The sequence below is a fragment of the Acomys minous genome (genome assembly GCF_964271855.1).
Source record: "Acomys minous genome assembly, chromosome: 3".
NCBI classification, from domain to species: Eukaryota; Metazoa; Chordata; class Mammalia; order Rodentia; family Muridae; genus Acomys; species Acomys minous.
The window spans coordinates 144920054-144937834 of record NC_140485.1 but is presented as its reverse complement, the minus strand read 5'-3'; the positions used below and the strand labels follow the sequence as shown (position 1 = coordinate 144937834).

At 48.9% G+C, this 17781-nt stretch overlaps 1 protein-coding gene across 3 annotated transcripts in view; it reads right to left on the bottom strand.

Moving 5' to 3' along the window:
- Window positions 1-7597: 7597 nt before the first annotated feature.
- Window positions 7598-17781, bottom strand: part of FAM120B (family with sequence similarity 120 member B) — a 42727-nt gene continuing 32543 nt past the window's right edge. For 2 of the 3 annotated variants that reach the window (XM_084777083.1, XM_084777084.1), the window contains exons 9-11: window positions 17126-17218; window positions 9698-9748; window positions 7598-8946 (exon numbers count right to left, since the gene is read on the bottom strand). In XM_084777083.1, coding sequence (XP_084633209.1) covers window positions 9708-9748; window positions 17126-17218 — 134 coding nt within the window. In that variant the 3' untranslated portion in view covers window positions 7598-8946; window positions 9698-9707. The remainder of the gene's footprint in view (window positions 8947-9697; window positions 9749-17125; window positions 17219-17781) is intronic. The other variant, XM_084777085.1, reaches the window with a different exon arrangement.

Below are 17781 nucleotides of genomic sequence, written 5' to 3'. Positions count from 1 at the left end.
ATTTCACAGGTGTATCTTGCACTTCTTCCACAAACTGTTGGACTCCTTTCCTTTTTTGCATTATGTAGAAATATTTTTAAATTTGTTGAATAATGTTTATGATTGTAGCCTGTGGTTGTATTATATTTAGACCACTATGGTCGTGTGTAACAAAATGTCTCCCATGTACCTTTACCTGGCCCCACAGAATCCATGGTCCTTAAATCTATGATCTGCTTAGAAACTGCAAAGCTGGCTAAGCTGTCACATGTCCCATCTATCTCTGTGGGTCCCTTAGGAACACTTCGGAAGTCCGGTTTACGGATCTCCAGCGTGTCTTCCCAGTCACATGTCTTGTCTTTTTAAGATTAACAGGCCTTCCATTCTGGGGCCAGGAGATTACTGACTTTTCTATTCTAAATTTTACACCTGGCCAGTCTTCTCATGTTTTTGTACAGCTGCCTCCCTGGAATTACCAGATATACAGTGAAATAATCTTCAAATAATCCTCACCTTCCCCCCTTTCCAACCTTTGTGCTTTCGTCATGTGTGGCTTGGTTCTTCTCCCCAACAAGAGCATACACAGTGTCCCCTTCACTTGACAGCACTTCCTGTTCATCGTTAGTGGTTTAAAAGAGACAGGATGGACTGGGAATTTCACCTGTTTTCAGGGTCTAAGTGATGCAGTTTGCCAAAGCCTCATGAAGGGTTTTACATGGCGATCGAAACACTGGCTTTTAGAAGTTGCCTTTTTGCTCATCTCCTGGGTAGAAATGCCATGCTAGCTCTGTATGGAAACTTGAGGCATTTCGTCTGTGTCAGCAACAGCAGGAGCGCAGTCAGAGGAGAGGGCAACATGCCATTTCCCAGGCTTCATACTGCCAGTCTGGACACAGCTATCTGTCTGTCTGTCTGTCTATCTATCTATCTATCTATCTATTATCTATCTATCTATCTTTCAAAAAAAATACAGAGTCAAATGCAACCCAGGCTAGCCTCAAACTTGCTATATAGCCAAGTACGACCCTGAACTTCTTACCCTCCTGTCCCGGCCTTTTATGGGCACCCACAGAAATAAAAGTGTATATGAATTTGTCTCAAGCTGGGCATGGTGGCACATGCCTTTAATCCCAGTACTCAGGGAGGCAGGTGCAGGCGGATTGTTGAATCTGGGGTCAGCCTAGTCTACAAAGCAAGTCCAGGACAGCCAAGACTATAGAGAAACCCTGTCTTGAAAAAAATAAAAAACTAAAAATAAAAAAAAAAACCACATTTATCAAGATTCTGGAAGTTGCGATCATAACAAGCGTGTCGGGAGGGCGTCAAGAGTGTGGGGGTTTGGGCAGTGAGGGGATGATGCCATTCCAAGACATGGCTTCTCCTTGTTCCAAATGGAAGCAGACAGGGATGTTGGCTCCCCAGGAACATATGGAGACACTGTTCCTTTGCCAGTGACAAAGAGTCAACGGAGGCCCCAAGCAGAGCTTGGACAGCCTGTGGCCTCGGTTTTGTGGGAAGCTGGGCACTTAGGCCACAGCTGTCTAGCCTGTCCTTCTGATGAGGGTGCCAACACATTTTGCTCATTGTACTGAAACACAAAAGTGGTCCGTGTGGTCACAGCTCCTTTTTAAACTGGCCTCAGTGTACTTCAATGCACCCCAAGACTCTGCACGCTGGCCAGTTTGCCATCAGTCTGTGCAATGAAATACACTTGAAGTCAAAACAGACTTGAGACTTTGTGACTCTCGATCCCCAAATTTCTAGTAAGGAAAGAACAGAGCCTATTCTGACCCTGAGCTGATGCTAAGGTGGCTGTCATGCTGGCTGCAACGTGCAGGGGGCAGCTGGCTTCTTATAAGATGTGGTTCCAATTTCCTGACTCTTGCCCTCTGGGACCATGGCAGAGCACCCCCGCCGCCCCCCCCCCCCCCACCACCCAAACTAAGAAGAGATGCTTCCCAGGACTGACTGTTGTTAATAACAGCTTGTTTGTCCCCCTCATGCCGGCTCCAACAGGGTAAGGGAGGACAGATGTCCTATCAACAGGCAGAGCTTGGATGGAAGGCTGAGGCTCCACAGACACCAGCCTTTAAGCTTGGAACGGCAGTGCTGGAGCCAGGCCCAGTGAGGCCTGGGAAAGAGAGGCAGACCCCTGCTTTCAGCTCCATCGGCCTCATCCCAGCTGTGGCTGAGTGGGGGATGGGGGGTAGGGAGGGGGGCTTGCTGGAGGTGGTGGTGGGGAACAAATAGGAATGCTGAGGAAAGAAGCTCTTCCCAGCCCACCCTGGAACCCGCCCCTGCTCTGGTCTGTCCCCCCTTGCCTGGCCTCTCAGCTCACACTCCCCTCCAGCCTGCCCCCTTCCCCTCTGCCTCCCTCAGCCCCATTCCAGAGCACACATAAAAGTGGAACCTGAGCAGCAAATGTTTGTGGTGTTGTGCCAATCAAGGGTCCCATCTCCACGGTAACGGGCACACTTCACAGCTCTGCGAACAGATGGTCAGTGAGCAACAGGCAGCATATGTTCCCTTGAGCCCTGACACAGGCACAGATGGAGGGTGGGCAGGAGGTGGGCCTGGGACATAACCTGACATTTCCTTGTCTCCCCTCACTGGCGCGCATTGTCAGAGGGCACTGCTGTACGCCTACTAACAGCCCAGGGCAGCTTCAGTCTTGCTTAACCAGAGGCCACGTCAGTAGCCACAGGAGCCACCCAGGCTCATTTAGCAGCTGTTGCCTTGCCTGTCTGCATTTTCAGCTTCCAGTTTATGTGGCTGTTTGCAGCAGAAACCACACCTCCCTTTGTGAATGAGATCAAGGGGAAAATCAATGGTGCCATGAGTGGTGGAGAGAACTTAAAAGTTGGAAATGTGTTTTCACAATTGCTGAGTACTGGCGAGTGTGACACAGTGACCTCAGCTTCCTGTGGCTCAGGTATTTTCCGCTTCTGAGACTCACAATGGCCAACTGCTATGTCAGGTATGGGATGTGCTCAAGGGGTCTTGGTAAAGAACCAGTAACACAGGCATCGTGGTAGGGCTACCTGAACTGGCTGTGCTCCGCCCACAAGGATACGTCTCCAGGTTCCCACAAACACCAGCCAGCAGGCTCCAAGACGGCCTGGGCCATGTGGACAGGAGTCTCTTATGTGTCCACCAGGTTGGGTGAAGGACTGGGGATGGAGGTGGAGCACTTTCTCCCCAGCTCACCACTGCGTGTCCAGTGGTTCTTGGACCCATCAGTGCACAGTGGACGGTGTCTTTATGACTTCACCCTGTCCCTGGTCTCTACTCTCGAGCCTTTTTGTAGCATTTACTTGATGCATAAATTCTCTGCATGGCCTGTTCTCTAGTGACCCTTGTATATTACTTAGGTCACTGTTGCTGTGATGAAACACCATGAACAAAATCAACTTGGAGAGGAAAGGGTGTATTTAGCTCACGTATCTTCAATTACAGTTCACTGAGGGAAGCCATGGCCAAACTCAAACCAGGTGTGTACCTGGATGCAGGAGCTAGGAGGGGTGCAGCTTACTCGCTTGCTCAGCTTGCTGCTTCTCCTCCTCCTCCTCCCCCCCTCCTTCTTCCTTTTCAAGACAGGGTTTCTCTTGTGTATCCTTGGCTCTCTTGGAACTCCCTCTGTAGACCAGGCTGGCCTCAAACTCACATAGATCCACCTGCCTCTGTCTTCCGAGTGCTGGGATTAAAGGTGTGCACCACCATGCCCGGCTTAAATGGTTTTAAATTTTATTTATTTATTTGTTTATTTTTTTCCCTCTTTCTTATAGAACCCAGGACTACCAGCCCAGGAGTGGCACCACGTACATCAGTCGCTAATTACAGGGTTGCCCTCAGTCTGGTCTTATGGAAGTGTTTTCTTAATTGAGATTCCCTCCTTTCAGATGACTCCAGCTTGTGTCGAGTTGACATAAAACAAACAAACAAACAAACCTGGCAATATCACTGTCTCCTGCCCATTGCAGGAGTGTCGGCGGCAGTAGATAACCTGTTAATATGCCTTCAGATCCCTGCTTCTCAACAGACAGTACAAAAAGCATAAAGCATAAAGCATAAAGCATAAAGCTATTATCAGTAGATGGAGGCACAGCTCTTCCCATGCAGGTCACGGGAAAAGAGGTACCAGACGGACAAACTGAAGTTGGTCACTTGGCAGGGGTGTGTGCCGAGACAAGCACAGCAGGGACAACATTTCTGTGTCAGCTGAGACAGCCTCCCCTGCCCCCGTCAGTACTAGGGATTGAATTTAAGCATCCGGCAAGCTAGGGACTACTCTGCCTCTAAGCCCTCTCTCTACTTTTTGAGATATGGTTTCACTAAGTGCCCCAGGCTGGCCTTGAACTTGCAATCCTTCTGCCTCAGCCCTCTAATTACAATCACAGGTTTATGCCACCAGGCCCAGCATATATGTGTATGTATGTATACATGTGTGTAATTATGTATATACATACATACATATATTTTTAAATTAAGTTTTGGGGGCCTTGTGGTCCAGGCTGGCCTTGAATTCACAGTAATTCTCCTACCTCAGACTCCCAAGGTGGGGTTCTAGGCATGAGCCATTGCACTCAGCTTTCTTATTTTTTAATCTAATCTTTACAGGTATAAATTTCCTCACCACTGCTACTAGTGCATTTTCTTTTTCTTTTTTTTTAAACCAGGGGAGAGCACGCACGCAGTCCCCCGCTACCACAAATTACGCAGTTTCCCACATTTGGGGAAATTGCAGGGGTCAGCACACCTCACAATGCAATGGGTGAGCCTTGCTCTGGGAAAACCACCTTTTCTAAGTTTTGTTCAGTTGCAGTTTTATTTTCACCCATTTCTATGTCTCATTGCTTAGTAGTCCGGGCGCTGCCACGTTTTTGTGCTATTTCCAGTTTTCCTCATGTTCCTGATTTATAGCCACACTTCCTTGTGACTGGAGCACATAGTTGGCACACGTAGCTTTTGAATGTATTGGACTCCCTTTCGTGTTGGAGAGATGGCTCATCGGTTAGGAACTCTGCCTGCCCTCTGAGAGAGGACCTGGCTTTAGTTCCCAGCCCCCACAAGCTGTTTAAAACTGTAACTCCAGTCCCAGGGGATCTGATGCCCTCTTCTGGTGTCTATGGGCATCAGGCACACAAGCAGCACACAGACACACAGACAGGTAAAACACAGGGAAAAAAAACTTTACCAAAACCAAACCAAACCAAGCCAAAAAAAGGACCCACTTTAATGGACACAACTACTGCACACTATGATCCTTTTAGGAGGCTGAGGAAACACGCATGAGTCTGATGGGGCCTCTGGCCTCAAAAACAGGCAAAAACTCACATTCTGTGACCTCACAAAATGGTCTGTCATTAAGCTCACTTCCTCTGGTACTTTTAGGGAGGTTCTGATTCCCGTATCATTTCCTCTTATGTGTGTGTATTCTGCACCTAGTTTCTTTGGTCCTTGGAGGAACCACAGCATCCCAAAGTCATAATCACACGGTCTCAATGTGTCACAAATTATTTCTTCATACACCACACAACCAGTAACAGACTGCATTTGACTTTCAAAGCATATAGAAAAAACAGAGTTGCAAACCAAAATTACAACAAATTTAGCTTTTTAACTGCCTGTGTAATTCCCTTTATTGGAGGTCTGTATTTTTTCATTTGGTTTTGAGTCTGGCTTCTCTTCATTTCAGTCTGAGGAGCTGTCTTTTGCGTTTCTTCCCATAAAGATTTTAAGCTGTTTAACATTTTTCTTTTTCTTTCTTTCTTTTTTTCTTTCTTTTTCAAGGCAGGGATTCTCTGCATAATAGGACTTGCTCTGTAGACCTGGCTGGCCTTGAACTCACAGAGATCTGCCTTTCTCTGCCTCCTGAGTGCTGCCTGCCTGCCTAGCATTTATCCCATGTGTTTGTATGTGTGTATGTGGAGATCTGAAGACAACTCGTCCTTGCAGGAGTTGTCCTCTCCTTCCACCGTGTGGGTGTAGAGATGTGACTTAGGTTCCCAGGCTCGCGTCAGGAGCATTTACCTGCTGCCCCATCTCATGGCCCCTATTACTGGGTTTCCTGCAAGGCTAGTATAATGGTAAATGAATCTCGTTAGCTTGTGCTTATCAGGAGTGCCTTAAGCTCATCCTTATTTTAGGAATAAGTTTCTTCTTCACTGATTTAAAAAAAGTTATTTATGTGTCTGTGTACCACGTACATGAAGTGCTCATCGAGGCCAGAAGGCGGCACCGGACCCCTGAAGTTACAGGCAGTTATGGGATGTCCATGTGGGTGTTGACTTCTGGGCTCTCTTTTGCATGCATACACACACACACACACACACACACACACACACACACACACACACACACACACACTTTAGTTCATATATTTTTAAATAGATGTTATTTTCATGCCTTCCTTTAGAGCATCTTTAAGCATCTTTAAGATTTAAAGTCTTGTCCAATAACTCTGATGTCTTGATTTCTTCTGGGATAGTGTATTGATCTGTCTTTTGAACACACTACATTTTCCTGGTTTTTTGTATTTCTGACTTTGTTGCAGGAAACTAAAATGGTTGACTCTTGGGGCTGGAGAGATGGCTCAGGGGTTAAGAGCACCATCTGTTCTTCCAGAGGTCTTAAGTTCAGTTCCCAGCAACCTCATGGTGGCTCACAACCACTTACAATGGGATCTGGTGCCCTCTTCTGGCCTGAAAAGGTGCACATGCAGGCAAGCCTTGTATTCATAAAATAAATCTTTAAAGAAATGTTGGTTCTTACAGAGTTGTACCTCTGAGAATCAGCAGTTCTGGATTTGTTTTCGGAGTTTTTAAATGTAGTATCTTTGGGGACTAGTTCGTAGGTCTTACAAACTGTCCACATGTGTTCAAAAAGAATATAATCTAAAAGGCATTTCTTGCTGCTTCTGTTAGAACATGCTTATTTATTAACTTGTTCAAATGTATGTCATTATTTTTGTTGCACTTGACCCGTTCATTTCTAAAATAAACGTGTTATACTATTTAACTGTGTATTTTACTTATACTTTGGAACTGATTCTAGCATAGGATGTAAGTGGCTTTCCTTTTCACTCGTTTTTTCTAGTTCATATCACATTTTACATTTTAGCATATATTTCTAAAAATGTTGGCAGATAATAAAAATACTCTTTTCTAGGCAAGAAAAGGAAATAAATCTGCCTTCCCTTTCCATCATCGCCTTTTGTCTAACAGTCCAGAGCTGAAGACCCACTGGCTTCTTGGCTTACTCACTTTCACGGTTCAAAACTTCTTGGTGACACCTGCACGCCTCACTCGTTTCTTTGCCCAGCTCTGCTTCACACAGTCTCTGTGCTCTGTGGGTGACACTTTCATATTTACCAGAGATGTCTGTTTCCTCTTAGAAAGGATATATGGGTCAAATGTTTGATTCCTGGAAATGTGTGGTTTCCTACTCTAGGAACCGTGACTGCAGAGCTCTGGGCTCAGCATTGTTTTTCTATAAGGAAACAGAAAGGCAAGATAAGCCCGAAAAGATACAGAAGGACACGACTGAGGCCTTGGGACTCGCACGGCTGTCTGGGCAACAGGACAGTCTTTTAAAAAGTCATTTAAAAAGTAGTTAAGCATGAGTTTTAAAAAGGTATTTTTTATTTTAAATTGAAATATGGAAATTCTATGACAAGACTTGGCTGGAAAATGACATAAGCAACATGCCCACTGTATTGTAAATGTGATAAGTATCCCACCAGCAAATAACTTATCTGTATGGCCTCGGAAGCCAGTAACTGATACAATGAGTCTGTAGAGTATTTTAAAGCTGCAAGCTCTAAGCTGGGTAGAATCTAAACTACTACTAATCTACTAGTAAGCTAAAATAAACAACTCTGCTCCTATGGCCTCAGAACCTACATAGACCCCAATCACCTGCCAATCTGATCCTCCAATTGGAGGTGTCTCTCCCCAACTGTTAACTCTCCAGCAACCTGCTCCTCCAACCTCCTTTGGAAGCCCTGCCTTCCACGCCCTGTCCTTCTGCCCAGCTGATTGGCTAAATAGTACTTTATTGACAACTGTTACACCCACTCAAGGCATTCCTCCACACTACACAATGGATCATTTAAGCTTGTGACTGACACATATTTTATTGACAAGTCAGAATAAACATTCTGTGATGGATGACAACTTTCATAGAAATATACGTTCAATCTAAGAGACCAGAGTCTTAATTCAAAATTACGCAAAGAAACAGAACTAAAGGCCGCCATGTTTGCAAGTAGCAAAAATGAAAAGGACAGGAAGTGAGTATTAAGGGGGGGGGGGTCAGAAAAGCCTGTTCCAAATCTAGGCAGTGAAGTCACAGCAGCTACAAGCTCTGCAGACACATAATGCACATGACCTTCAGGAGCAGGAAGAAGCTGAACAAATACAAGTGTGTTCAGATGTGGCAGACATATATACACCTTTCTGGTAAATACAAGAATTTCAAGGAGAAATCCAGGAGCTCTGCACAGCACAGTTGAGCCAGGGTCTGGGTGACGTGTCAGTGCAGATTAAAGTTAGCATGCCAGAAGCTTACTAAAATCTGAAAGATGACAGCATTGACAAACATGTCTTCCAGTGACCAGATGCGCCTGGCTCTCCCGAATGAACTAAGTGTCCCCAGAGGTCCAGCATGGCCGTCAGGGCCTGGGCAGACACAGCTTCTCATATCCCCAGTAGACACAGATAACAACCTCAAAGTTTAAGGAACATCTTATTTCTGAGATTACCAGTGCGCTTCTGTTTTACTTATTTCATCTTTCTGGGTGTTTTGCCTGTGTGTGTATATGAATCACCTGTGTGTCTGGTGCCCACAGAAGCCCAGGAACGGCAGTTTCAGACAGTTATGACCATGATGTGGGTGCTGATGGGGAATCACACCTTGGGTCTCTCTTCTTAACTGGTGAGCCATCTTTTCTCCAAGCAGAACCAACTCCTACAAAAAAAAAAAAAAAAAAAAAGAATTTAATTGTTCCTTTTTTTCCTTATCCAAACACTTCTGTGGATCAAAAAAAAAAAAATAGTTGAACACTTATTTCTGTTAAAACTTCTAGTGAAAAAAATAATTTCTGACAGATTGTGTAACTGTTAGATACCATGTGTAGTAGTTCGATTGAGAATGACCCCATAGGCTAATATGTTTGAATGTTTGGTCTCCAATTGGTGGAAAAGACTAGGAGGCGTGGCCTTACTGGAGGAGGTGTGTCCCTGGGGGTGGGCTCTGTAGTGTCACAACTCTGAGCCACTCCCAGTTAGCTAACCTTACTCAGCCTCCCTGACATCACTGGTCATGAGCGCTCCTGCCTTCTGGAACCTTAAGCACCAGATTAAATACTTTCTCTTCTAAGTTGCTTTGGTCACTAAGATCTCAAAGAGAGCACACGTGATGCTAGTGAGGAGTCTTCTGAATCGTGGAGTCAGGGGCAACCTCTGAAACAAACGGATGGAAACCATTTACAGTACGTGTGGGAGAGACCTCTGAAAAGCAGTTTTTCCTTCCTTTAAAGTGTTCCCGGTTGATGAGACTGAGTGACATCACTCTGAACACTCTGCAGAAGGAGGGCAGAGTCTAGATGCTGCATCCTCTTTCCATCCTCTTTGGGAAGAAGCGAGCACATCTTGAATCAATGTGGCAGACCCCAGTCGGGACGGGGGCACATGTGACCAGCATGAAGCCAGGACTTTACCTGCATGCCGCTAGTATCTCCTCCACGGGTCATGTTCGTGCTGTCTGCTTCCTGTACCAAACACAAATAAACACCAACGTAAGAAGAAATGTCTCCAAACACCAACCAAAGAGGTGGCATAGTTCTAGGTACGCAAAAAGACAGACTGCTGAGTTGTACTGGAAGACAGAACTCTTTTCAGTTGTGACCACCTGTCATTAAAGTTTGCTCTATAATTATTCCATTAAAGTGGAAGCAATTAATTAGGAGGTAGTGTGATTAGTAGAAGGAAACTGTCAAAATTGTTTCCCCTGGTGCCAGTTCTGGCCATCTGCAGGACATCTCCATGTTTACCACCACTAATGACTAGAAATGGAAATTCATATGCAGATGGTTCTCAGAGGACTTCCTGCCAAGCACAGAGCAAGCTTTTCCAGGGCCAAGCACACAAGTGCCCCAACCCCACAGTGTAGCTGGCCACTTCCTGCCTCTAACAGACAGGGAGTGTCGGGAAGGGGCTTGGAGCAGATCTAGCCTTGAAGAAAACTGACAGTTTCCACATTTTAACAACCCTTGGTAGTTGGGCATGGCAGTGCTGAGGACTCAGTGGCAGGTGGGTCTCCATGAGCTCCAGGCAGGACAAGGCCACATAGGGAGATCCGGTCTCAACAACATTACACGTTTCTGTGAGTCTTGCTCTTGGCTTTCTTTGGCACCTGGGAACAATGGCTTTAACATGCCTGCTTAATAAACAGCCCCTAAAGTGTGAGGGTGATGGCCCAAACAGGGGTCTGGATTAATACAGCCTTCGCCACCACTGTCACCTCTGCGTCCACCCCTGTGGTTTCCTAGTGTGCAGGCCCCTCTTGTCACCTTGAGAAGGGGCAAAGTGAGGACTCTCATCTGAGTTGACAGCTCTTAATGGAATTTAACACATTTTTCCTCACCAGCTGGGCAGAGGTCAAAACAACTTCAACGCTATACCCATTTGCTCACAGGTTGACTGGGTTGATGTTCACTACCTGTGGGGTGCACCCCCACCCCATCTGCCAGGCCATAGTCCATGCAGTGACCCTGAGGTCTCAGCTCCCATGGGTCCACATGTATGTAGTTAGGTTATTACTGTAGGCTGGACATGTGTCAACTATGCCCAGATGTAACGCTGCCATTCTGAACATAAAGCATTTTGAGTCTTTTCTAAAATAAATAAGTTTGTCTATTTTCTAGTCTTGAAATAGTAACAACTTTCTACTTTATATGTGAAGAAATAAGAAAATATTAAAGGCAGGAAAAAAAAACCCACTAGCAAAAATGTGCTGGCTACAAACAGGATCTCAGTAATTTCACTGAAAAAGTAGGTTGCCTAATCTTTAAAACAACAACAACAACAACAACAACAACAAACTCCATTTAAGGACCAACTGTGCAAAAGATCACATGACCTAAAACTATATTAATGCAGCAGTAGCAGTAACAGCAGCAGCAGCAGCACTAGAAGCAGTAGCAGCAGCAGCAGCAGCACTAGCAGCAGTAGCAGCAGCAGCAGCAGCACTAGCAGCAGTAGCAGCAGCAGCAGCAGCAGCAGCAGCCACAGCAGCAGCACTAGCAGTGGCCGCAGCAGCTGGCCTGTGGACTTCCTTCCACCTGGGCAAGGTGCCAGAGAGGTGCTACGCTTGCTTACACACTCTCCCTAGCTGCTTCTAGGCTCACTCTAGGCATTACACCTGACATCAGCCCAGCACCAGCCACTAACTTAGCCTTTTTGTCTCGGGTCCTCAGAACTTTGCGGAGCTCCCCCTTCACAATCAGGCCTGTGGCTACGTTCTATTGTAACCACCTCGATGAAGCGAGCTGCTCTTCAAGGTCTCCAATCAGGCTCCACGTCTGTGTAGTTTTTAGGCTTTAACTGATGTGTCCAGTACCGTGTTTCTATTTCCAACTGACCAGCATTGGGGTAAAAATGGGCTTTTCTGGTCCTAAAGTTAGGTGGCACACATGCCACTTAAGGCTCTCCAAGCGTCAGGGTTAGTGTGGCCATTAGGTGGAGGACAGAAGCCAACTCCTGGAACTTTCCAGCCTGGACGGCAGCTGTCAGCTGAGTGAAGAGATCTGTGCTAGTGCACATCCAACCATCTGTCCAGGGCCCTGAACATCCGGGACATTGACGACAACCTCACTCTGTTCTGTGCTGGGTCAGAGGAACTGCTTCTTGCTTTTGATTACCTCGACTTTTTTTTTTTTTTAATGTATAAGTACAGTCTTTAAGACACTGCATGTGTCAACATGCACACCAGGGCATATGACAGGAGGCATGGCCTTACTCACCAAGTCCAACAAGAGGAAGACCTTCATTTTTATTGCCCTATGGAACTGAGGGGTCACCCAACACTTGACGAACACCCATGCAAACGGAACCACTGTAGAATACACAATCAGGACACATGCTGCCGCCCGGAGCTCACTCACCATGTCTGCTTCGTTAAGCTAGTGAGTGTACGGTTCTGAAAAGGGCTATAGGGCTGTGGCCCCAAATGCAAAGGCCAGGAAGTAGGAAGCTGGGGACCTAATGCTCAGCGAGAACACCCTCCTGCAGGTGCAAAAAAAAAAAAAAAATGGAGAAGGATCGTGTATCTTCCCAGGCCAGGCCAGGCTGAGACCACTGAAGTGTGTGAGAGAGCTGCACAGAGCCTGGGTGGAAGGGCCAGACAAGCAGAGATGCCGACAGACACACAAGAGCCAGCAGATCTGAGGCTGATGCCCTGGGCTCTTCACGACGCTTCCATCCCCAGTAGTAACTGCCTTGTTTTTTTGTTTGTTTGTTTGTTTTTCAAGACAAGGTCTCTGTGCATAGCCCTGCTGTCCTGGACTCTCCTGCTTTTACAAACATGAACGGAGGACACCTACAGCTTGGAGAGGGTTACCTGAGGAGCTGTCCCTGGGGACAACTGAAGTCCAGCCTTCCAGCTCCCCCACTGTAGTTCCGGTCCTGGGATTCTAACTTCTCCTGGCCTGTGGCTTCCTCCTCAGGGTCAGGCATAGCAGGAGGATACCGCCATTCTGTCCCTAGCCTTTAGGCTCACTGTCCACACTACATGTGGCTAAAGGCCTTTAGCCTCCCATCACTGTCTGCAAGGACACAGTCACATAGGTAGGATGCATCCTGGCGCCATGAGATAGCTGTCACACAGGTGGTACCTACAGATGCCATGAGGGCTGTCTGGGCTACTGGGAAGGCTGAGTGATGTGGGTTCTCTGGTCGACATCTCTCTGGCAGAGACCCAGATTCAGGATGTCGCCTGGGAGTCACCCCATTATTCTTATCTATATGAAGACATTCTCAGTTCTCTCTAAAAGAATGTGAAGAAATCAACACTTCCACGACCACCAGCAACCCCCTGTCATATCTGACACATGTCCCTGTGACTTCTACCATCTCACTCAGGCTGAGAACGATCCAGTCCTTGTGGCACTCCTCCTGGGCACTCACTCAGTGTGGCACTCCTCCTGGGCGCTCACTCAGTGTGGCACTCCTCCTGGGCGCTCACTCAGTGTGGCACTCCTCCTGGGCACTCACTCAGTGTGGCACTCCTCCTGGGCACTCACTCAGTGTGGCACTCCTCCTGGGCACTCACTCAGTGTGGCACTCCTCCTGGGCACTTACTCAGTAGGGCACTCCTCCTGGGCACTCACTCAGTGTGGCACTCCTCCTGGGCGCTCACTCAGTGTGGCACTCCTCCTGGGCACTCACTCAGTGTGGCACTCCTCCTGGGCACTCAGTGTGGCACTCCTCCTGGGCACTCACTCAGTGTGGCACTCCTCCTGGGCACTCACTCAGTGTGGCACTCCTCCTGGGCACTCACTCAGTGTCGCACTCCTCCTGGGCACTCACTCAGTTGTGGAACTCCTCCTGGGCACTCACTTAGTTGTGGCACTCCTCCTGGGCACTCACTCAGTTGTGGCACTCCTCCTGGGCACTCACTCAGTGTGGCACTCCTCCTGGACACTCACTCAGTGTGGCACTCCTCCTGGGCACTCAGTGTGGCACTCCTCCTGGGCGCTCACTCAGTGTGGCACTCCTCCTGGGCACTCAGTGTGGCACTCCTCCTGGGCGCTCACTCAGTTGTGGCACTCCTCCTGGACACTCAGTGTGGCACTCCTCCTGGGCACTCAGTGTGGCACTCCTCCTGGGCACTCACTCAGTGTGGCACTCCTCCTGGGCGCTCACTCAGTGTGGCACTCCTCCTGGGCACTCACTCAGTGTGGCACTCCTCCTGGAAACTCACTCAGTGTGGCACTCCTCCTGGGCACTCACTCAGTGTGGCACTCCTCCTGGGCACTCAGTGTGGCACTCCTCCTGGGCACTCACTCAGTGTGGCACTCCTCCTGGAAACTCACTCAGTGTGGCACTCCTCCTGGGCACTCACTCAGTGTGGCACTCCTCCTGGGCACTCACTCAGTGTGGCACTCCTCCTGGAAACTCACTCAGTGTGGCACTCCTCCTGGGCACTCAGTGTGGCACTCCTCCTGGGCACTCACTCAGTGTGGCACTCCTCCTGGGCACTCACTCAGTGTGGCACTCCTCCTGGGCACTCACTCAGTGTGGCACTCCTCCTGGGCACTCACTCAGTGTGGCACTCCTCCTGGGCACTCACTCAGTGTGGCACTCCTCCTGGAAACTCACTCAGTGTGGCACTCCTCCTGGGCACTCAGTGTGGCACTCCTCCTGGGCACTCACTCAGTGTGGCACTCCTCCTGGGCACTCACTCAGTGTGGCACTCCTCCTGGGCACTCACTCAGTGTGGCACTCCTCCTGGGCACTCACTCAGTGTGGCACTCCTCCTGGGCACTCACTCAGTGTGGCACTCCTCCTGGGCACTCACTCAGTGTGGCACTCCTCCTGGGCACTCAGTCTGGGACAGGGCCCTGTTCATACAGGCAGCTCTTTGCAGGGCTTTGGTTTCAGCAGATTTCCTTGTTTTATTTTTTAAGCTCAGCACTGGTGTGGCCTATGAGATGGTAGTCACTGTTCTGCTGCAGGTGTGGTGACTAGGGCCAAGGCTACCCAGAGCTGACTGGCAGGAGCCTGGCTCCCTGGCACCTCTGCAGATGGCACCTACCCGCTTCCTTCCTCACCTACCGTTACACTCACTCACCAACCGTGAGTCAGAGAATCACTGCACTGGAGTTCTGATGTACACAGGCTGATGACGCCAGCTGCCTCACAGAGAGCGAGGAGCCGGGACAGTCACCTGAGACAGTCCTCAGACACGGTCTGAGTGTGAAGACTTGACAACACTGGTGGTGCTTGCCTATAGCTAGTGAGGGTACAGCCTCTCACTGATCACAAGTGTACAGCTGTCATCTGGCCTCGCTGGGAGACTCTGGACATGGGGATAGGACGACGGAAAGCCGGAGAGGACAAACGGAAGGCACCTTCCTCAGCACACGAGGCAAGCTGGACTGTGGCTGCTGGCATGGAAGGCAGCATGGCAAAACAGTGGCTTCTGCAGGGGAGACCAACTGCCTCAAAGAGGGGCCACAGCATTCCCCTCAGCACAACAAGGGCATTAGCCTGACTCTTAGCCTGGTGCCTCGCATCAGGATTCAGGCTACACAAACATTTCTAGGGCGAGATCTGTGGATGGCCTAGGCCTAGATCCTACCTAACCCAAGTGGCAAGAGCCATGACCAGTGTCACAGTCAACTTTACGAGGAAGACCTACAGGTTTTCATTACTTTCAGTGGCCTTTGGCCCTGAGGGATATCTACCCCGTCAGAACTCTGCCTCCCTCCTTGCCAGTTATTTAGACAAACATCGGTCTGGGTCAGCTGAGAGTTACCTGGGCACAAGCTGTCTTTTATAGCTTCAGGAAGCTTCAGCTGGGCCACCACAGGGCCCAGCAGTCAGTGATGGCAGACGTGGTGGAATACACTCTGTAAGCTCAGCTCTTTCACAGAAAGTCCAAAGCTGTGGAGCTGCATTGACAGCGCCTCTCCTTCTGTCCACCTGTGCTGCCTAAAGCCCGGGCGCTGTGCACATGTCCTGTCTACTGCCCGGGTGCTGTCCACCTGTGCTGCCTACAGCCTAGGAACTGTTCACGTGTCCTGTCTACAGCCTGGGCGCTGTGCACCTGTGCTGTCTAAAGCCCGGGCGCTGTCCACCTGTGCTGCCTACAGCCTAGGAACTGTTCACGTGTCCTGTCTACTGCCCGGGCGCTGTGCACCTGTGCTGTCTAAAGCCCGGGCGCTGTCCACCTGTGCTGCCTAAAGCCCGGGCGCTGTGCACGTGTCCTGTCTACTGCCTGGGTGCTGTCCACGTGTGCTGTCTACAGCCTAGGAACTGTCCACGTGTCCTGTCTACAGCCCGGGCGCTGTGCACGTGTCCTGTCTACAGCCCAGGCGCTGTCCACGTGTCCTGTCTACAGCCCGGGCACTGTGCACGTGTCCTGTCTACAGCCCAGGCGCTGTCCACGTGTGCTGTCTACAGCCCGGGCACTGTGCACATGTGCTGTCTACAGCCCGGGCACTGTGCACGTGTCCTGTCTACAGCCCAGGCGCTGTCCACGTGTCCTGTCTACAGCCCGGGCACTGTGCACGTGTCCTGTCTACAGCCCAGGCGCTGTCCACGTGTCCTGTCTACAGCCCGGGCGCTGTGCACGTGTCCTGTCTACAGCCCGGGCACTGTGCACGTGTGCTGTCTACAGCCCGGGCACTGTGCACGTGTGCTGTCTACAGCCCGGGCGCTGTGCACGTATCCTGTCTACAGCCCGGATGCTGTCCCCGTGTGCTTCATACAGCTTGATGAAAGACCTCCCTCAACAGTACCACAGAAGCAGCCTGTGTCTTGTACCCAGGCACTACTAACTGAGGAGCTGCCTTGGACAGCAGTCTAAGCAACGTGTGATGTGACTATGTACATGGTTTACAAAGTCACATTGAGTTTCTATCAAAGGACAAAATTATAAATCGTAGGTAATTTCAGTCTATCAAGTTTATATCTGAAACCTATAAAGGATTTGAATTTAAATACCAATGAGAGATTCTCTGAATATTTAAATGTAAATAATTACATATCAAAATAAGTATAGTGTGATTATCAATACATTTGCATGACATATAAGAAGCTGCATTTCCAATACTGCAAATATAATCCATGACGTGAAAGACACCAGAGCACTCCTATCTGAGCTGTCTACTAGAAACTTTTAGAAAAGCCTGTGAATAAATTATTAAGGTTTTCAAGAGATGAATGAATTGGTAGAAAATAAATATGGAGCGGACATATCACTATCAAGCGAGGCCATTATTTGTTTTTATTCTACTAAACAAAGAATTAGGTTCTAACTGTAAATATACAACTTGTTTTGAAACAGAAGCGTTCTCAGCACAGACACGGTGTAAAAAGCACAACACCTACGAGCAGGAGGCGGCTGACCTGGAGCCTCTTACCTGGACCCTGATGTCTCCACGGCTGCCCTTGCCCAGAACGGCCGTGTGGGGAGCCTGTCCTGTGGGAGCTGGAGCCCTGTCTCCCCAGCCTCCCTGTGGGAACACGTCAACACATCAGCACACGGTGGCTCATGCTGTCTCACGCTCAGTACTGCACCAAGTGATACCAGGCCAGGAAACCTTCAGTGTGAGCACGTCGGCTGAGTGGAGCTAGAGAGCTACAGACAAAGCCTCAGACGAGACGCAGCCACTCTGCATGGTGACAAACCGTAGCTAGCCCATGACCAGTACTGAGAAATATCTCACGAGAGGCCTTTAAAATGGAAGAGTTTTGCTTGCCCAGAACTCTGCCCCAGAGGCAGCAATTGCAAAGGCGGTTTCCCCCAGCGAGGAGGCGGCCTCCAGGCTCCTCAGGTAACACAACCACATGGATGCTCTTCCCGTGAGGATACTCTGGCGTGGGGGGGCTTGCCCACACTGCCCACACACTCTGATGTGTCTCTTGTGTCACTTTTACTAGTTACATACTGTCTTGTACTTTTAAAGGTATCTTTATTTCATGTGCTTCACAGAAAGAGGATGAGCTCCGGCCACAAGGGCCAAGCACAGGCTCTGGGGTGTGTCTGGTGCGGCATTTGCCAGGAACCCCTAAGTAA